We start from the raw sequence: 20,929 nt of genomic DNA on the forward strand, positions 1-20,929 counted from the left end.
TCTGGAACTGGAGTCAACACAGACTCCACGGTCGATTCTACCACCAACTAATAGTGACCATGTCACTTCAAACGTTTCTCATTTTATTGCAGAAAGTGGCTTTTACCACTTGCTATCATGGGTATTCTGTGCAGATAAACTGGGATAATACATAGCAAGTGTTTTGGGATGTACATTGCAATACTCAGAAAATATCACTATTGCTATGACGGTATCATTTGGATTACTATTTTCTATAGTTTGGTCCTAAGAATAGCCTTAAGAAATCAGTTAGACCTCCTTTGAAAGCAGTCATTTAATTGAAAAGCTATAGTTTCATTCCTAAAACTGCTTATACCACCAGATGCCTTTAACACTGTGGCAAAATAATGAGTTAATCATAGAAAAGTTACCATGACAAGGTAGGCAGAAGGCCAATTCAGGGATTTTTTTAAAGATACATGGAAACAGACTGTAGTTCTGCACAATCTGTTTCCTAAAAGGAGCTCTGGAGAAAGCTTTCAAGGATATGAAAAAGAAGAGGGGGAAAAGAAAATAAAATCACTACATAATCTATAAAATTACTACATGTGTCTATATCTACCTACCCTTACAGTGCATCTTCTTCAAAAGCTAGTCCTAAACTCTCAGATGTCTAAGGAAATTTTATTTATTTTTAAAAATGTATTTTTGCTGCACCCCATGGCATGCATAACTTCCCTGACCAGGGACTGAACCCCAATCTGCTGCAGTGGAAGCACAGCATCTGAACCACTGGACCAGCAGGGAAGCCCTAGGAATTTTAAGATAATAACTGCTCTGTTTACTGATGCAGTGATGAACTTCAATTTAATCTAATACTTAGTACAACTACCTGAAATGCTGCAGGCCTTCAGAGTCAAGCTAAACAGAGGTGTGCAAACCAGTACAGTTCTAGAAGAATGATAGGTAACCCTGGTTTCTGAGGAAATATGTTTAATAGGATTCAGAATGGGGTACCAGGACTTTATGTCATCCTAGGGAAGGCTGAACATAGCAGACCTAAAAAAAAAAAAAAAAGCCTAAAAATACTAGATCTTACATCTTAAGAGGGTCTTTAGACTTGGAAGTGCTTTGATAGCACCTCGCCCAACAATCTCATGTTAAATATATGAAAAGGATCAGATAATTCATGTGACTTGCTTCCCAAAAGTCATTAAGGAATTTGATAGCAGAACTAAAAATTAACCCCAGGTCTCTTGATTGTACCCTGAAGTCCTTTCCACCATACTTAGCTGCTTCTTTTAAGAGCCTCTGTCCAGGCGAGCAGAAGCAGGTAACCAACAGCCCTAGGCATTTTCACGTTTGACCTCCTAGTTGTAAGCCTCACAGACTGCTCTCTTCTATGTTTCCATTCCAGCATCTTAATGAATGGAACAGTGGGGCACCAGGGAACACCAGCTCTTCAAAGAGCTGCAAGCCGGAGCCCAGGAAAGCAGTGCTTCTCTCCTAATGAATATCTACATGGTGGGGAAAAGTAGGAGAGGCATGGAAGCTTGGCAGCAGGAAGAATCCCACAGGTTCAACAAATAACTGGCACCAGTCAATGTCAGCTCTTTTGATCTGGGGTTGTAAGCTGTCTCATTTCTCTTATGACTCAGTGGGAACAGGGCCACACCAAGCAGCACTGGAATGCCTAGAGAGTAAAGTCTTAAGAAAAAACACTGGCCCACAAAGGAAGGATAACACAGAAACAAGTCAGGAGCCCTGAAAGGGAGGCTTGTGAACATTTCCCCAGACATTCAGAAGCTCCACTTCTTGCTACTTCCTTCAGAGTTTCCAAGGGCACTGAGGAACACTTAACTTTATGTCTCAGACTTTACTGGATTCAAATGCATAAGCCACTCTTATTTGTTCAGTCACTAAGTCATGTCCGACTCTTTGCAACCCCATAGACTACAGCACGCCAGGTTTCTCTGTCCTTCACTATCTCCCAGAGTTCGCTCAAACTCATGTCCACTGAGTTACTGATGCCATCCAATCATCTCACACTCTGTCGTCCCCTTCGCCTCCTGCCCTCAATCTTTCCTAGCATCAGGGTCTTTTCCAATGAGCTGGCTCTTCACATCAGGCAGCCAAAGTACTGGAGCTTCAGCTTCAGCATCAGTCCTTCCAATGAGTATTCAGGGTTGATTTCCTTTAGGATTGACTGGTTTGATCTCCTTGCAGCCCAAGGTACTCTCAAGAGTTCTCCAGCACCACAATTCAAAAGCATCAACTCTTATATTCAGTGGTTTTCAAATTGTACCATGTTTAGGAATCACCTGAGAATTTTGTTAAAAACATATTCCTGAGCCATACAGATATTTACATTAGCAAAACTGAGTAAATCCTTGCCCAGGAAGCTGCACATTTTCAAATACTCCAGGTGATTCTGATGCACGTGTTTCATGGAGCACAAAACAGGATGTAAATCACAGCTTTAACAGAGAGAACCTTCTGATAGCAGGTTATTACCTATCTGTTAGATAAATGCCAAAGGCATCTGTATGCCTGAACAAGGACTCTTTGTCCTATTCCAGAAGTCAATGTGGCAATCCCACAAAGCCATTCATACCAATGCACTCCCACACCTCCTTGTGCTGAATTTGAGATGTTGCGTTAAGGCCAAGACTGATAGCTTTTCTTGATTGTACTTGGGAAAGCAGGAGGATGGTGAATAGTACTCCAACCTGAGAAGCTTTAAAAACATACTGATACCTGAAGCCCACTTCAGTCCAAGGAAACCCAAATCTCTAGGGATGAGACATGGGCATTTTTTAGAAGCTCCTCAGGTAATATATTGTGCAGCTGAGGTTGAGAACTACCCGTCTAAGGTAATACACTCTGTAGGGACCAACAGGAAGTGTCTGCTGATTTCTGGTCAACCAAATCTGGGATTGTCATCATCTAGGTGATGCTTCAAGATATAGATCTTTCTCACAGAGCATATAATTTAACTTATTTAACTTTTTCACTGAAATGTGTTATTCTACAGAAGCACATCTATTCAGATTTATGCTTCATGTAAAGTCTCCTTTCTTTTAAAAATATTTTTATTGATTTATTTGGCTGCACCAGGTCTTAGCTGCAGCACATGGGATCTTTGATCTTTGTTGTGGGATCTTTAGTCATAGCATGTGAACTCTTAGTTGACATATGTGGGATCTAGTTCCCCAACCAGGGATTGCACTGGAGAGTTTAGGAGCATCGAGTCTTAGCCACTAGACCACCAGGGAAGTCCCCAAGTCTCTCTTATTTATTCTCTTAACATTTAAGCACATCCAAGGTGGCAGCCCCATTCTTCTATACCTACCCCAGAGTTCCATTTTCTGGCCTGGAAATTCTCTGTGGAAATCCACAAAGAGAAAAAGCAGCACAGTTTGTCCCTGGGAGCCCATATCCTGAGACTGATCTTCTCCCTCACTGGATTCCACCTGATAACTCACATCTGGAAGCACCGAACCTAGAGGATGAGATATTACAGAATATCCTAAGATAGGTAAAGCCCTCAAAAAGCTAAGTGAATAAACAACCCATGCTTCAAACAAAGAGGGGCCTGAGACAGATCTAAATTTGAACACTCCCTTCTCCTCCTGAATCTGTTTCTCTACCCACATGATGGAAGCAAATAATAGTGACTCACAAGAAGAACATCAAAATAACAACTGGGTGTGTAAAATGCAAACCGAACAGCATTCCTTAGAATTTACTGAGAAGCATTATATAATCAATTCATTCATTCCTCAAGTTACTTTCTAAGGTAGGTATCAGCAGTAACAGGCTAGTAAGATGTGGGTATCACTAGTAAAAGAGCTAACTTGTATTGAATGCCGACTTCATGCCATGTACCACATGAAATTGGCGTGAACTATCTCAACATTTAGATTTCACCACACTATAGTATGGGACCTAGTCTTAGGTTCTTTTACGGACAAGAAAAGAGGCACAGATAGGTTAAATACATTGCCCAACATGAGACAGTAGGTGATGGAACTGTTTAGACTAATCCCAAAACCTCTGCTCTTAACCACAATGCTATCTGATATTTGTATTCCCATGTAATCTGATCCCTACAGTCACTTTCTAGCACCTTAATCTTTTAAAGTACAATCCAGGTGGTCCAATTCAGTTTAAATAAAAACATTAACAGACAATAACACATGTCATTCATTCACTTGCCTCACTTTCAGAGGAACATGAATCACCATTCAAGTTACTAAGACCCCCTAACGAGGGTCAAAGCCAGGAAGAGAAAATGGAATTTGGACTCGGGTACCAAGACAGCAGAGAAAACCCTTCACCCCCACTGATGGCGTTATATAAGTGCTGCCAGAGGTCTGAGTTGCTAGTGACAGAGGCCATTGTTGTCATTTCTTGGCCAGTTAAACATGTCTTCCTCAACGCCTGGGCACCTAATCTTCACCTCCACTGTTAGCTCAGTGTCTGTGGCCTTTCTTAATATAAAAAACAAGAGCCAGCCCACAGTTGTGGCCACAGCCTTATTAAGACCAAACATTCTTTCCTCACGAAACCACTTACCTACAGGAGTCCAAGGATACCTCCTTTCATGCCACCCTCTGGAAAAACTACCTACTCAAGAGAAAAGAGCCTCACCATGAGGCCTTCTTCCTAGATGAAGATTCTTTCTCTCAGAGATACATCCCTGTATCAGGAAGCTTCAATCTTCTCATACCAGTTATAACTCTAGAATAACTCCTCCCTGAATACCTCTTCCCTACTGGTGAAATTCCTCAGGATCCAGTTGAACAGACTGTCTTTTAAATATCAAAGGATTCTGGCTAACAACAGTCAAGTTCAAGAATATAAAGCTCCTAGACATCAGCTTATGGTTGCATATTCCTACTTCTCAGTTTCATTTGTTGGTCGAATTATTAAGCATCCAATTTTCAGCATGGTTCACCCAAAGCCAATGTGGTTAGGCTCTATATGAATAGGACAGTCAGTTTCCCAGGTATATTACTATACGGCTGATACTTCTGCCTTGCCTTTATGTATTATTATATTTTTTCTAAGTAATTTTATATGGATTTTTCTGATTTCATTGGGAAATGTTTCTCTTCCACAATAGGTCAAAGATGTGACTGCAACTTTAATAACCTTTTTAAAACTCCAGAGTTGACAGATTAAGGTACAACAGAAACCTTCTGAACAAATCCCTAGAAAGTAAAGGCCCATTGCCTACTTCAAGGAGACCAGGAATAGAGGAGGCAGTAGAAATGAGAGGGGAACCAGCATTAACACGTAATACCAAAACAGTTAGGCTCTGGTGGGGCTTTGCCTGTTGACACCTGTATGACTCACTTCACATGGACTCTCAGACTTAGCCAGACTCCTACCTGTACCCTCAACCTAAGCCATCAGATCACTAGGTCCTATTCTTATATATATTTGCTATTTATATTTTCTTGCATTTCTCTAATATTTTACAGAGTTCTTTATTCCTATGCAAACAAAGACAGAGAGAGAGATTTACCCCTGTCTAAACTGAGATCCCAATTGGGCACCATACACAAGTGGTGTTTCTTCCAGTCAATGAAATAAGAGGCGTCTTTGAAGACAGGAGTAGTTGGCTGCTCTGAATTTGGAAATATCAGAGGCAGACCTGAAGGTCCATACAGAAATATGTATAGTGGCTAAAGAAAACTCCAAAATGTTAGTTTTTTGTGATTATGTATTCATTTGCAAAAAACAAATGCAACACTGACCTGGTTCACACTCTCAGAAATAAACTAGCAAGCTAGGCAATTACATATTAAGCCCTTTCCACATTAAGGATAGATGTGAGTCACCAAAGATTGAACCACTAGAATCTTCAGAAATCTATTCCACGTTTAACGAGTGTGAGGTACCAGTACAGTATTGGGACAATTTGTTTATTTATTGATCCTACTCATTAAATCATAGGTTTGAATGGTATTAATAACACAGGCTAAACACAATACTATACTAAATTCTGGGGATACAAACATGAATATACAGATTTAACACCTACCTTCAAGTCAGATTTACAGTATGGGAGATACACATAAAAACCAATAAACTGTAATACTATGTGATGCATCCTAGATTAAAAACATATACCAAAGAATATTTTCCAGTGAGTATGAGTATGTTCAGATTGAGAAGGAAATGCTTCACCTTCTCCAACCTACTCTCTAACCAGGACTAAGAAAGACAGGCCCCTAAAATGGTTTCCTGCCCTTGACTTTCCAGTCCCACCCACACCCTCCCTATAACCCAGTGTTTCTCGACCTTGGCACACTGACACTCTGGGCCAGATGCTTCTTTACTGCGGGGCTGTCCCGTGCACTACAGGATGCTCAAGCAGCATCCCTGGCTTCTACCCACTCCCACTAGATGCCAGTATCACCTCTGCCTCCACTCATAAGGATCAAAATGTCTCCAGACATTGCCAGATGTCCTCTGAGGGCAGAAGTACCCAGTTAGGAACCACTGCATAAGCTTTTTTTGTCCCCCTGGACCAAAGCTAATAAGCCCAGAATATATATTTTCTTTCATCTTTCTGTTTTAATCCTCTTTTTAATAAGGTAAACAGGAGGCACTAAGTGTGAAGATTAAAATCCAGTGGGCACGGGGACATTATTGAAAGTCACAACAGAGCAAAGGGAGGCAGTGTCTATAAGTGAAGTCTCCGTCACAAACTCAAGAAGGCGTTAACGCACGAGCTGAGGCCAACACATTCGCTGTTTAGAGCCAGGGAGCTTTGAAGTGTTGCAAACTAAGAATAAGGGTGGCGTATCTGAATAGTCAGGATGTGTGAATGTCTTTTAATTAATTGGGTTGTTTAAACTATTTACATTTAATATGAATTCTGTTATGGTTGCATTTAAATCTATCATCTTGTTATGTATTTTCTGTTTGTTCCTTGTATTTTATTTCCTTTTTCTTCTTTTCTATTTTTGGATTCTATTTTTGCTTGGGTATTTTTAATAATTCCATTTTATCCCCCTTTTTGACTTACTAGTTGTAACTCTTTGTGGTATTAACTTAGGGATTGCTTTAGGTTTTATAGTACACAACTACACCTTATCCAGTCTGCCTTCAAGGAAAAGAAAATAAAACACAAGGAATAAGCAGAACACAGGTAAGGAGATAGATTTAAACTCAACCATAACAGTATTCATAGTAAATGTAAATATCACTTAAAGTTCACACACATATAGTGTGAGAATCCTTCAAACAATATACTTGTTTACTCCTGTGTCATTCTAGCCATAGCATATACTATACCATAATCACTCACCTATGGAAAAAACACTGAGGCTCTATATCTCTAAAAATCTGACCACTTCCAAATTCCAGACCAAAATTTCTATATGGCTATTTTTAAAACATGTTCTGCAGGCAACATAAATGCAACATATGTAAAGCTAAACTAATCTTTACTCCTCAGATCTGCTATTTATAATTTTCATCTTGTTGCCAGCATCATTATTCTGTCAGCCATCCATGGAAATCTTTTCCAACAGCTTTACTAAGATTTAATTTACATATCATACAAATCACCCATTTAAAGCGTACAATTAAATTGGTTTCAGTATATTCAAAAAGTTGTGCAACCATCACCACCATCAGTTTTAGGATATTTTTTATCACCCCCAAAAGAATCCTTCCCCATCTATTTTCTGTTTCCATATATCTATATCTCCATATATCTATATCCACCCTGTATCTTCTACATATAGGGCTGTTGACAGCAACTTTAGCTACTTCTTGCCCCTAATCTCTCCCTAGCCAAAACGGGGAACTGGTTACCTCGTTTTGTTGATTCCTTCCAGTGATAACCTCTCCTTTCCATGCTCATCACACCTTTAGTTCATGCACTTAATATCTCTCACCCAGTTCACTTACTTATGTACTTAGTGATTACTGACTTTTCTCTCCCACCCACCCTGTACAAGGCTGCTGGCGATTCCTAAAACATTAACTGGTTTCCCATTATACACACAATAAAATTCACATTCCTTAGTGTGGCACTCAAGATCCAAAATATTCAACTCCAAACTACTTTTCCAGCCTCACTGCTCCTACTTGCATCATTCACTCCTGCTCCGGTCACACTGGACCATAAGAAAACCGGGTGGCACATGCATCATATTTTATAGTTTTCAGTTTCTTGAACAAATTTGCAAGCTTAGCTTTCATATTGGATTTTTGTTTTTATACAAATCATACCAGCTTCTACATACAGAGTTTATATTCTAGCAGCTTTCCTAGGATTGAAATATAAAAATCCATTTTCAAAGACAAGGAATTTGAAAATTTTCATGGACTCTGTCATCAAAAGGATATGGAAACAGAAGAGATCCTGTTCAGCTGGTTGGAAAAGACCTTCGGGCAAGGACACAGAGCCACGGCTGGAGTCAGCGTCAGCTCTCCCAACAAGCCCATTCCCACCACATCATCAGGGATGAAGAGCATCACTGGGTGTCCCAGCACAGGATGGATTCTGCTGCAGGGTAATTCAGTTGTGTCAAATTTTGGTGTACTGTCAAAAAAAAAGCAGATAAGACAAATTTCGCCTTTTTCCCTCTTAAGAAATTATTTTAAAGGGAATTCAAGATTCTTTTTATAACCTCTAGCATATGCATAACCATATAATCCACCACATAAATTTTGCTGGAATAAGTAACTTGTGTCCCACTCAGTGAATCACAGGCAATGGAAAAAGTAGACAAATTGGCATTTCAGGAATTGCAGCGTGGCTCCTGCTTTTGCTCCCGCTAATGGCAGTTTTATATTCTCAAAAGTCTATTTCCTCTACTAAAACTACTCTGTGGTTCTGAGCAGAAGTTTCCAAGATAATTCAAAGATCAGCATGGTGGAGGTGGGGTATGGGTCAGCGGTCCCTGAATCACAAATGGCCTAAAACTGGCCTCGTGATTCTTAGATGTCTGCTTTTACATATGCTGCACTTTCCCCTGAAGAAGTCTTAGGTTACTATTTGGTAGGAGTGATGAGAAAAAACTGGAACATCTTCCACTCCTAGAAAGAATCTTGTAAAATCTGGTATTTGTTTACTTTCTGAGAGCTCTTTTATAAACAGAAAAGAAATATTAATAAACCTTTCCCCCTTTCTCTAATCAGGTCACCCAGGGAAATATGTCCACAAACACTGGCTTAGAGGCTTAAACTCTTTCAGTAAATCTATGATAGCAAGCTGTCTACCTGCAGGGATTGTACGATGCTAGAAGATTACTAAAGAAAGATATGGGATGAGGGTTTTATTTCCTGCAAATATTAAAGAATAAACATATTCTAATTGGAGAGGTAATTTTGAGCAAGAGTAAGAAAACAGATTGAGAAACCACAGGCAGCCTCTTCAAGCCTTAAGATCCTATGGCTACCAGTATTGATTCAGGGGATAAAGCAGAGGCAGAAACTACTGAAGAAAGAGTAGATCTGCTGGACTTAAATGTAAGTTAGGCTTAGTCTTGCTATAAATTGGACAGCACAGGAAGGCAAAGCACAGGGTTCTATTCCATTTATTTTCCACCTCCTCCATGGATTTTTTCTTTTTTTTTGTAGTCTGAAAAAGGTGGAGGTGGGAAGAAAGATGATTTCTAAGCCTATGTAAAATGCTAACACACAAACAATAATATACAAAGAATTCCTTTGTATTCATAGTATCTCTCTACCCAAGAGTGCAAGTAACCTTTTAAAGTAATTTCTCTCTTCTCATGCCTAAATGGAATTGGAATTAGCAGTTTGTTTTGATTCATTCACAGAAGAAACTAAGGCTTGGAGAGAAGAAGGAACATGCATGCCCTCAGGTAAATAAGAATACATTCAAGGAGCCAGGAATAATAATAATTTTCAATACAGATGGCTTAAATTTTTTTACTTTCACTTTTCTTACAGAGATTCTGACACTTGGCACTAAGAATTGACAACTGAGACCATTTTCAATTTCTTCCCACATTCATACTCATAATAAGAGTAAAACATGGAGCGGGACAACAAGGCTTTCCCCTTCACCTCAGGTAATGCTGACAGTTTACGACAAGAGCAATTCCATTCGACAGGTTCAAAGTAGGTTCCTTCTCTGCCCTGCAAAGTAAAGAAAAGCTAAGCCATATATTAAAGACTCTAAGACCAATTTCTGCCTGATACAAATTTAGGTGCATTAGTACCAATTCCAGAGATGACTGAAATTTGGTAACCAATTAACCAAGGGGAAGGGGCTTCCCTGATAGCTCAATTGGTAAAGAATCTGCCTGCAATGCAGGAGACCCTGGTTTGATTCCTGGGTCAGGAAGATCCCCTGGAGGAGGGATAGGCTACCCACTCCAGTATTCTTGGGCTTCCCTTATGGCTCAACTGGTAAAGAATCCGCCTGCAGTGCGAGAGACCTGGGTTCAATCCCTGGGTTGGGAAGATCCCCTGGAGAAGGGAAAGGCTGCCCATTCCAGTATTCTGGCCTAGAGAATTCCATGGACTGCATAGTCCATGGGGTTGCAAAGAGTTGGACACAACTGAGTGACTTTCACTTCACTAACCAAGGGGAATGGTGCAGTGGTCTGCCAATGCAGGAGACTCAAGAGATACAGGTTCAATCCCTGGGTCAGGAAGATTCCCTGGAATAGGAAATGGCAACCCACTCCAGTATTCTCGCCTGGGAAATTCCATGTACAACAAGTTTGGCTGGCTACAGTCCATGAGGTCACAAAGAGTTGGACACAACTGAGTGACTGAGCGCACACAACCAAGAGGAAATGGTTATTTTTAAGTTTACTAATTCCAGTGACAGGGAAAGGCATGAAAGGTTTAATCTACTTATTCATTAAAAAACTAATCTAGAAAATACGAAAATGTGGGGGTCTTGGAAAATAAGTTTCAAAGTGACTTTGAGTCAAGAAATCAAACTGTGAACCCACTGGAAATAGGACAATAGTAACAGAAAAACTGTAGAACCATTGCATAAACTTAAGTCAGGGATTAAGGACTTACCCAAAGATCTCCATGGAGAGGATTCCATTTACCTTTACACTGAAATTAAATCTAATCTGCAAAATAAATGGGGTGTGATATTTAACATGAACCAGAACAAGGATTAAAAGCTTCCATACTCAATTCCTAAAGAAGATACTCTTTATATCATCTTCCCCTCCTCCACTGCAATCTCCCTAAACATAGTTAACACCTGTCTGTGTTCAAATTCTGAATCCTAAATACACTGAGTTCTACCTTAGAATTCTAATTAGTCACAGATTATGTACATCATGCAAAATGCTGGGCTGGATGAAGAACAAGCTGGAATTAAGACTGCTGGGAGAAATATCAATAACCTCAGACATGCAGATGACACCACCCTTAAGGCAGAAAGTGAGGAAGAACTAAAGAGCCTCTTGATGAAAGTGAAAGAGGACAGTGAAGAAGTTGGCTTAAAACTCAACATTCAGAAAACTAAGATCATGGCATCCGGCCCCATCACTTTATGGCAAAGAGATGGGGAAACAACGGAAACAGTGAGAAACTTTATTTTCAGATCAGATCAGTCACTCAGTCGTGTCTGACTCTTTGCGTCCCCATCAATCTCAGCACGCCAGGCCTCCCTGTCCATCACCAACTCTCGGAGTTCACCCAGACTCAGTCCATCGAGTCAGCGATGCCATCCAGCCATCTCATCCTCTGTTGTCCCCTTCTCCTCTTGCCCCCAATCCCTCCCAGGATCAGAGTCTTTTCCAATGAGTCAACTCTTCGCATGAGATGGCCAAAGTACTGGAGTTTCAGCTTTAGCATCATTCCTTCCAAAGAAATCCCAGGGCTGATCTCCTTCAGAATGGACTGGTTGGATCTCTTTGCAGTCCAAGGGACTCTCAAGAGTCTTCTCCAACACCACAGTTCAAAAGCATCAATTCTTCGGCGCTCAGCCTTCTTCACAGTCCAACTCTCACATCCATACATGACCGCAGGAAAAATCATAGCCTTGACTAGACGAACCTTTGTTGGCAAAGTAATGTCTCTGCTTTTAAACATGCTATCTAGGTTGGTCATAACTTTATTTTGGGGGGCTCCAAAATCACTGCAGATGGTGACTGCAGCCATGAAATTAAAAGACGCTTGCTCCTTGGAAAAAAGCTATGGCCAACCTAGACAGCATATTAAAAAGCAGAGACAATACTTTGCCAACAAAGGTCCGTCTAGTCAAAGCTATGGTTTATCCAGTAGTCATGTATGGATGTGAGAGTTGGACTATAAAGAAAGCTGAGCGCTGAAGAATTGATGCTTTCAAACTGTGGGGTTGGAGAAGACTCTTTAGAGTCCCTTGAACTGCAAGGAAATCCAACCAGTCCATCCTAAAGGAAATCAGTCCTGAATATTCATTGGAGGGACTGATGCTGAAGCTGAAACTCCAATACTTTGGCCACCTGGCCAACTGATGCAAAGAGCTGACTCATTTGAAAAGATCCTGATGCTGGGAAAGACTCAAGGCAGGAGGAGAAGGGGATGATAGAGGATGAGATGGTTGGATGGCATCACCGACTCGACGGACATGAGTTTGAGTAAGCTCCAGGAGCTGGTGATAGACAGGGAAGTCTGGCGTGCTGCAGTCCGTAGGGCTGCACAATTGAACAATTGAACTCAACTGATGAGGAAATATTACCCTTTGTCCTCTGCTGTTCTCCTAATGTATTTCTTCTCCCCTTCTTAAAGAACTATCCGTTTCTCTCTCTATTGCTTCCATTGTTTTCATATATGGAAATTCCATGCTTTTTTCTTTGTTTTTTCTTCTCCTATCCCCATCAGACTCTTATGTTCTCCCTCCAGTTTACTTTACTGTTGTAATTATTTTCTACCTTCAACCTATACTTTTTCTTTCTACATAATATCATGGGTAATAAGAGACTCTAGAGCCAGACTGTCTCCTTTCAAATTGTGGCTCTGCAAGTTATTTAACTTCAGCACCACAGTTTCCTGGGCTGTAAAATGGGGATGATGATGATAAAACCTACTTCACAAGGGATACTGGGAGAGCTGAATGAATGAATATGTGGTGAACACTTGGAATAGAGAATGGCTAACAATAAATACTGAATCTTGCTTAAGACAGAAATAGTAGGAAACCTGCAAGAAAAACCGGGAAAGTTATACAGCATACTTTATTGCTGTGACTTTATGAACATTTCTAACTACAGGTAATAATAAAAATTTTAGCTCTCCTGAGTTTAAAGTCAGAATTTCCTTATTTACTCTTATAGTCACTTTAGAAAAGGAGGAGATAATCAGCAGTTTATTATCCAGGTTTAAAAGAAAAAAGAAGCACAGAGGAGGGAAATGAGGTATTCAAAGTGATACAATAAAACAGTAAGGCAGTGAAAATATGAATCTAAAACAAAGTTCTCTCTATATCCACAGGCTCTCAAAGATGTCACATGGCCAATACCAAGCCTGCCTTAGAGATACAGGAACCAAACCAATTCAATATTAAAACTTTTAATCACTGTCATAAAAAGAAAGAGAACCAATCAGATGTTCCCATGCCCTACAGAGTAGAGGTCTCTTAAAAACACATGACTTAAACAAGAGAATCATTATTGTGCAGAAAGAACAGCTTACCTTGGGGAGCACAGTGATGACTTTGCGTAAAAAATTCTTTATAACCAGACTATCTGTCATCAAAGTCCTGGGCTTTACATCAGCCTATAACAAGAACATCCACCACATAAGCACAAACTCAAGGGCACAAATGAATTAAATTATGATATTTCTTCTCATAAAAATAACTACACCTCAGACATCCAGGGGGAAAAAAGTAATTTAGATTGGAGCTGAGAAGAGTAATCCTAGCTTAACTCTACTATCCTAATGAGGGTCAATCTGTATTAAGAATTTCAATGGGGCTTTCCTGGAGGCTCAGTGGTAAAGAATCCACCTGCCAGTGCAGAAGACATGGGTTCAATCCCTGATCCGGGAATATCCCACATGCCATGGAGCAATAAGCCTGTGCACCACAACTGTTGAGCCTGTGCTCTAGAGCCCAGGCACTGCCACTACTGAAGCTCATGTGCTTCAGAGCCTATGCTCCACTCCAACAGAAGTCACCGCAGTTAGCCCACTCACCACAGCTAGAGAGTAGCCCCTGTTTGCAACTACTAGAGAAAAGCCCATATCAGCAATGAAGACTCAGCACAGCCAAAAGTAAATAAATAAAATTTAAAAAACCAAAGAATCTCAATGGAGTCAAAGGAGCAGACATTAAAAAGACCCTATTTTTAAACCTTAATCTGTTCATCCATTTATTTTTAAGGAAAAGCTGTAAAGCAGAAGCTCAAAAGTCAGAAGGTCTGTGTTCTGTGAAAGTGAATGAAACTGGGATTGAACCAGGTCTCCCACGCATAGAAGATGGATTCTTTACCAGTTGAGCCACAAGGGAAGCCCTCCATAATAATAAAAAAAAAAAAGGTTCAAAGAGATTAAACAACCTTGCCAAGGTCTTGCTGCTCTGGCTCCAAAGCTTTAGCTTTAACCACTTTCCTACACTACAAGCCAGTGATCAAATTCGGGTCTCCCACATTGCAGGTGGATTCTTTACCAGCTGAGCCACAAGGGAAGCCCAAGAACACTGGAGAGGGTATCCTATCCCTTCTCCAGAAGATCTTCCTGACCCAAGAATTGAACTGGGGTCTCCTGCCTTGCAGGTGGATTCTTTACCAACTGAGCTATCAGGGAAGCTCTTTACATTTAATATAATGTCCTTAAAACCATAGTTAGAAGGTGTCTCCTAAAAACTAGAAAAGTTAATGAAGAGGAAATAGAGTCAGAAATCAGTAAGTTTTTATTAGTGGCTCAGAGAATACAAACTCATGTACTAGGTACATATTAAAGGAGAAAAAAGGTCCCAAATCTCAAAATCTTAACACAATAAAGAAAAAACATGTAAATAGCTAATAAAGAAGAATAAATTATTATAATACTTTTTTATAAGTTCACTGAAAAAAGATCAATAACTGTGCAATGGGTGGGGATGATTAGAATAACTATTATAAAAATATTTTAAAATATTAGAAAAATGGATGGGGATTATTAGAAAATTTGGAAGCAAATCTAGGATTATTAACATGTGTAAGTAGTAGTAAGTAAACACTAACTGTAGCATACATATCAGTCATATCCTTATTTTTAAAATGTTTATTATAAAATGTTCAAATGCAGAAAAGCAATGGTCTCTTTAAAGCATTTTCCATACTTAACACTTCAAAAACAACTTCTTGGAACAGTTTCAAACTTCTGTAACCTTAGTGATTATAGGGTGTATCATATAAAGGGCTTAATTATATCTAGCAGTAAGGCAACCAAACAAGTGAAAGTTCCTTGAAAAGCTACCAGGGAGGGTCTACCATTAATAATGATGGGAACTATCATTTACTGAACACCTGCTACATGCCAAGCAGTTTACATACAAGTAGAAGATATCCCCATTTTATGGGTGAGGATAATGAGACTAAAGAAGCTAATTAATTTGTCCAAGGTCACACATAGCTAATTAGCTCACAGAATTGGGATTCAAACCTAGATCTGAGAACTCCAAAGCCCACCTTTCACTATACAATGCTACATCTCCAAGAAAGCTCATTTTCTGTACATAGCTATCTGAATCAGATATTATGTAATCTATCATTATTTCTTATGGAACCTTATGGGCAATGCTTACATATGATTACTGAATATGTATATGTATTTACTCATTGATAAAACACTTAATGTTTATTATGTGCCTAGGTTTACAGAGATAAGTAAAACCATCTCTAAATTTGAAGAGGTTACACTTAAGTAGAAGAGAAAGAGGAAATAAATAATTTATATGATAATGTGAAGAAGCTTTATGATTTAAACATATAAGAGAAGCTAAAAAAATAAACAGGAATGATTGGCACCTAATCCAGACTGAGAATATAAAGTGAAATAATGTCAGGTCAGCAGAGGATAGTTAACACAAAACAAATAGCTCCTTTTAAGACCTACTGATAAATTATTGAAAGAGAGAGATGGGGGGAGGGAGGAAGAGACACTACACAATCTTTTACAGCCAGTACCCAGGCCTAACGTACCTTCAGAAACAGTGAACTTATATGTTATCAGGAAAAAAATATGCTGCCAGTCCTGGGCAGCAGAAATTACCACTGAATCATATGTTTCAGTCATTATCCTTAAATACAAGTCTAATCATATGATAGATTATGGGAGGGATTTTATATTTTTAAATATAAACTTATGCAGTTATGGGCTCTATATGACTTCGTAAGAGAATATCAGTGTCTCTTTCTTTGCTTAAATAGGTAAGTACCCAGATGATGGATAATAAGAGAAACACAGAGATAGATGTTTTTATGTCTACATGTATATCTCTAGTCATTGTATCATTTACTATTATAACAAAAATGAATACAAAAATGGATAAATCTGTCAAGATCTTGCAAAATCAAATTGTTTTTTGAAGGACATATCACCCAGCCTAATGGACTCCAAGGTGCAGGACTGAGCATAAACACAAACCCAGCAACCTTTTTTTTTGGCCACCTGGCACTGCATGTGGGATCTCAGTTTCCAGCCCAGGGATTCAATGCACGGCCCCTGCAGTGGGAGCACTGGAAGTGCAGCGTTTTAACCACTGGACCACCAGGGAAGTCCCACCAGCATCTCTCTTAAATGAAGTTTTCCCTCAGTCTTCCCTGGAATTAGCTTTCCCCACATGCCCAAAGCAGTGGATCACTTGTTACTGCCTTTTCACGGATGTCTCCATTCACTAGCCTTTGCTGTAAACCTTGCTACCTGGCCCTTCTCCCCACCTGAAGTATACACGTATGATGAAATCTTTTCACAACCTCCCCTTTTCCTCTCCCCATTCTCTTCATTCAAGTATCAAAGACCATCAGATATAACAGAACAAATGCTTTCAGAAATCCTTGTTCCTCTGAGGTTATACTACTCTTACCTCTCCCCACCTATCACCAACTGATTACCTGGCACTAAGCACAGCTGTCCTCTGTACTCTAAGTCCTGTCATCATCTTGGTTGACTTCCACATCCAAGCAGATGACCAGTCTAAGTGAGGACTTGGTCCCAAAATTCTCTGACCTTCTCAACTCCAATGACCTTGACCTCTACTTATTTCCAATCACCAATTTCCACAGCCAGACTGGAGGTGTACTGTTCTGGAAACCTTAAACTGAAACATCCCATTCTTATGTGAAAAGATATGAACCCAGACATGCACCTTGATTAAGTCAAATTATCTGTGCTCTCAATGTACACTTTGACTTGCTTGAGAGAAACACTGCTTTTGCAATAGGGAAAAAAAAGAAATTTATCACTCTGATGATAATTTTTTATTCTTTCATGAACTCCTTATACCCAGAAAAATCTCTATTACACTGTATTGTAATTATTTGTTTACTTATCTATCATTTCCTTGATATTCCTAGATTGCAAGTTCCTTGGGATCAAGTAACATCTTGGGACTCTTTCTAGGACAGTGAAGCTATCGTGAACAAACAGAGGTATCTAACGGGATGAATAAATATTGAAACAGCACTAATCAATATGAGTAAGGCTTTGATTCAGATTCTGTCACTTAACTATGGAATGACCTTGGGAAAGACAGTCAAATTCTCTGAAATTCTTGTCCTAGCCACTTCACAGAGTTGTCAGGAGGCTTAAATAATACATATGCTAGGTATAAGAATGATCACTTTTTGTTCAGACTGAGTAAAACACATGATTTCCTTTTCTAGCACTGTTTTCCTTGGTTCACTGGAATCAAGTGGCTTTTTTGGGTTTTTTTTTTGCTACCTGACAATAATGGTTTTATAACTGTTGTTCTTCTTCTTCAGTAGCTAAGTCCCCTCCGATTCTTTGCAACCCCATGGACTGCATCATGCCAGGTTCCTCTGTCCTCCACTATCTCCCAGAATTTGCTCAGATTCAAGAAATGCAATAAGGCAAAGTGGTTTTCTGAGGAGGCCTTACAAACAGCTGAGAAAAGAAGAGAATCGAAATGCAAAGGAGAAAGGGAAAGATATACTCATCTGAATGCAGAGTTCCAAAGAATAGCAAGGAGAGATAAAAAGCCTTCTTAAGTGAAGAGTCCAAAGAAATAGAGGAAAACAATAGAATGGGAAAGACTAGAGATCTCTTCAAGAAAATTACAGATACCAAGGGAATATTTCATGCAAATATGGGCACAAAAAAGGACAGGAACATCAAGGACCTGACAGAAACAGAAGATATTAAGAGGTGACAAGAAAACACAGAAGAACAGTACAAAAAAGGTCTTAATGACTTGGATGACTACGATGGTGTGGTCATTCACCTGCAGTGTGAGGTCAAGCAGGCCTTAGGAAGCATCACTACAAACAAAGCTAGTGGAGGTGATGGAATTCCAGCTGAGATATTTCAAATCCTAAAAGATGACACTGCTAAAGTGCTACACTCAATATGCTAGCAAGTTTGGAAAACTAAGCAGTGGCCACTGGACTGAAAAGGTCAGTTTTCATTCCACTCCCAAAGAAGGACAATGCCAAAGAATGTTCAAGCGAAAGTGACAGTGAAAGTCCCTGACTCTGCGACCCCATGGACTATACAGTCCATGGAATTCTCCAGGCCGGAATACTGGAGCAGTAGCCTTTACCTTCTCCAGGGGATCGTCCCAACCCAGGGATTGAACCCAGGTCTCCCTCACTGCAGGTGGATTCTTCACCAGCTGAGTCACAAGGGAAACCCAAGAATGTTTGAACTACCGTACATTGTGCTCATTTCACATGCTAGCAAGGTAATGCTCAAAATCCTTCAAGCTAGGCTTCAACAGTACATGAACTGAGAGCTTCTAGATGTACAAGCTGGATTTAGAAAAGGCAGAGGAACCAGAGATCAAATTGCCAACATCTGTTGGATCATAGAAAAATCGAGGGAATTCCAGAAAAACATCTACTTCTGCTTCATTGACTATGCTAAAGACTATGCTAAATCACAACAAACTGGAACATTTTTAAAGAGATGGGAATACCAGACCACCTTACCTGTCTCCTGAGAAACCTGTATTTGGGTCAAGAAGCAACAGTTCGAACCAGACATGGAACACTGGACTGGTTCAAATTGGGAAAGGAGTATGTCAAGACTGTATATTGTCATCCTGCTTATTTAACTTACATGCAGAGGATATCATGTGAAATGCGGGGCTGGATGAATCACAAGCTGGAATCAAGATCGCCAGGAGAAATACCAACAACCTCAGATATGCAGATAACACAACCCTAATGGCAGAAAGTGAAAAGGAACTAAAGAGCCTCTTGATGAAAGTGAAAGAGGAGAGTGAAAAAGGTGGCTTAAAACTCAATATTAAAAAAATGAAGATCATGGCATCCAGTCCCATCACTTTATGGCAAATAGATGGGGAAACAATAGAAACAGTGATAGACTTTATTTCCTTGGGCTCCAAAATCACTGCAGATGGTGACTGCAGCCCTGAAATTAAAAGCTCCTTGGAAGAAGAGCTATGACAAATCTATACAATGTACTAAAAAGCAGAGACATCACTTTGCCAACAAAGGTCCATATAGGCAAAGCAATGGTTTTTCCAATAGTCATGTATGTATGTGACAGTTGGACCATAAAAAAGTCTGAGCTGATACTTTTGAACTGTGGTGCTGGAGAAGACTCTTGAGAGTCTCTTGGACAGCAAGATCAAGCCAGTCAATCCTAAAGGAAATCAAGCCTGAATATGCATTGGAAGGACTGATGCTGAAGCTCCAATATTTTGGCCACCTGATGGGAAGAACTGACACACTGAAAAAGACCCTGATGCTGGGAAAGACTGAAAGCAGGAGAAGAAGGGGCGACAGAGGATGAGATGGTTGGGTGGCATCACTGACTCAGTGGACATGAGTTTGAGCAAACTCCAGGAGGAAATGAAGGAGAGAGAAGCCTGGAATGCTGCAGTCCATGGGATTGCAAAGAGTTGGACACGACTGAGGGACTGGACAACAACATGTCCACTGAGTTGGTGATGCTAGTCAATCATCTCATCCTCTGCTGCCCCCTTCTCCTTTTGCCTCTGTTTGACTAACCATTAACTGCTCCAAATTGTTTACCCTTCATTCCCCTAAACAAGATATGGCACAGCCAAGGATATCTATTGTCCTGATTCCATGTTCATTTCCTTTTAGAAGAAGGATATAATTGTTCCAACATGGAGAATAGCCTCCCATGTGCTTTTTGGGAGAGTGTTTAACATATTCTTTGTCTCCACCAGTTCAAAGAAAGGAAAGATCAGAGAATTGATAATGGGAATGGAGGACTCAATTGTCACTCTCACAAATCAGGGCTACAAACAAATCAATAAAAATCTTTAAACCAACCTAATAAAAATATTTAAATAGGATCTGCACTGGGCATCCATTCTTGCTTTCTTCTTCAGGAGGTCCAAAATCAAATAGTGGTTTATTTCAGTGATTCTCAAATTCACCTGCACATTAGGAATTATCTGGGATTCTAAAAATATCCCAAAGCCCAGGCCACACCTCTATGGACCAGATTATATTCCCCCAAATTCATCTGTTGCAGCCTTAGCCACCATTTTGATTTATTTGGAGACAGGGCCTTAGGGATGTCATAAGGTTAAATGAGGTCATAAGTGTGGACCTCTAATCTGATAGGACTGTCCATGTAAGAAGAGGAAGAGATACCAGAAAGCTCTCTCTCCACATACGTACAGAGGAAAGATCATGTGAGCAAATGGTGACAAGATACCTTGAACTTGGACTTCTAACTTCATAAAGAAGCATGAGAAAATAAGTTTCTGTTGTTTAAGCCACCCAACATGTGGTATTTTTTTTTTATGGCAGCCCAAGCAGACTAATCCAACACCCAAGACCAATTAAATGACAAC

The 20,929-nt window shown here is 39.9% G+C and overlaps 1 protein-coding gene and 1 long non-coding RNA gene across 3 annotated transcripts in view; one reads left to right on the top strand and one right to left on the bottom strand.

Annotated features, from left to right (window-relative positions):
• The window catches only part of LOC104986982 (chromosome unknown open reading frame, human C11orf80), an 87,499-nt gene that overhangs the window by 19,430 nt on the left and 47,140 nt on the right, over window positions 1-20,929 (bottom strand). For both annotated transcript variants that reach the window (XM_010837726.1, XM_010837725.1), the window contains exons 5-10: window positions 13,603-13,686; window positions 10,993-11,048; window positions 10,021-10,092; window positions 8,335-8,530; window positions 5,495-5,645; window positions 3,314-3,463 (exon numbers count right to left, since the gene is read on the bottom strand). In XM_010837726.1, coding sequence (XP_010836028.1) covers window positions 3,314-3,463; window positions 5,495-5,645; window positions 8,335-8,530; window positions 10,021-10,092; window positions 10,993-11,048; window positions 13,603-13,686 — 709 coding nt within the window. The remainder of the gene's footprint in view (window positions 1-3,313; window positions 3,464-5,494; window positions 5,646-8,334; window positions 8,531-10,020; window positions 10,093-10,992; window positions 11,049-13,602; window positions 13,687-20,929) is intronic.
• LOC104986981 lies at window positions 8,418-10,241 on the top strand. The gene is made up of 3 exons (XR_825090.1): window positions 8,418-8,501; window positions 9,771-9,815; window positions 9,904-10,241. It is a non-coding gene; the product is annotated as an uncharacterized LOC104986981 (long non-coding RNA).

This window comes from Bison bison, unplaced genomic scaffold (assembly GCF_000754665.1).
Source record: "Bison bison bison isolate TAMUID 2011002044 unplaced genomic scaffold, Bison_UMD1.0 scf7180017864080, whole genome shotgun sequence".
Lineage (NCBI taxonomy): Eukaryota > Metazoa > Chordata > Mammalia > Artiodactyla > Bovidae > Bison > Bison bison.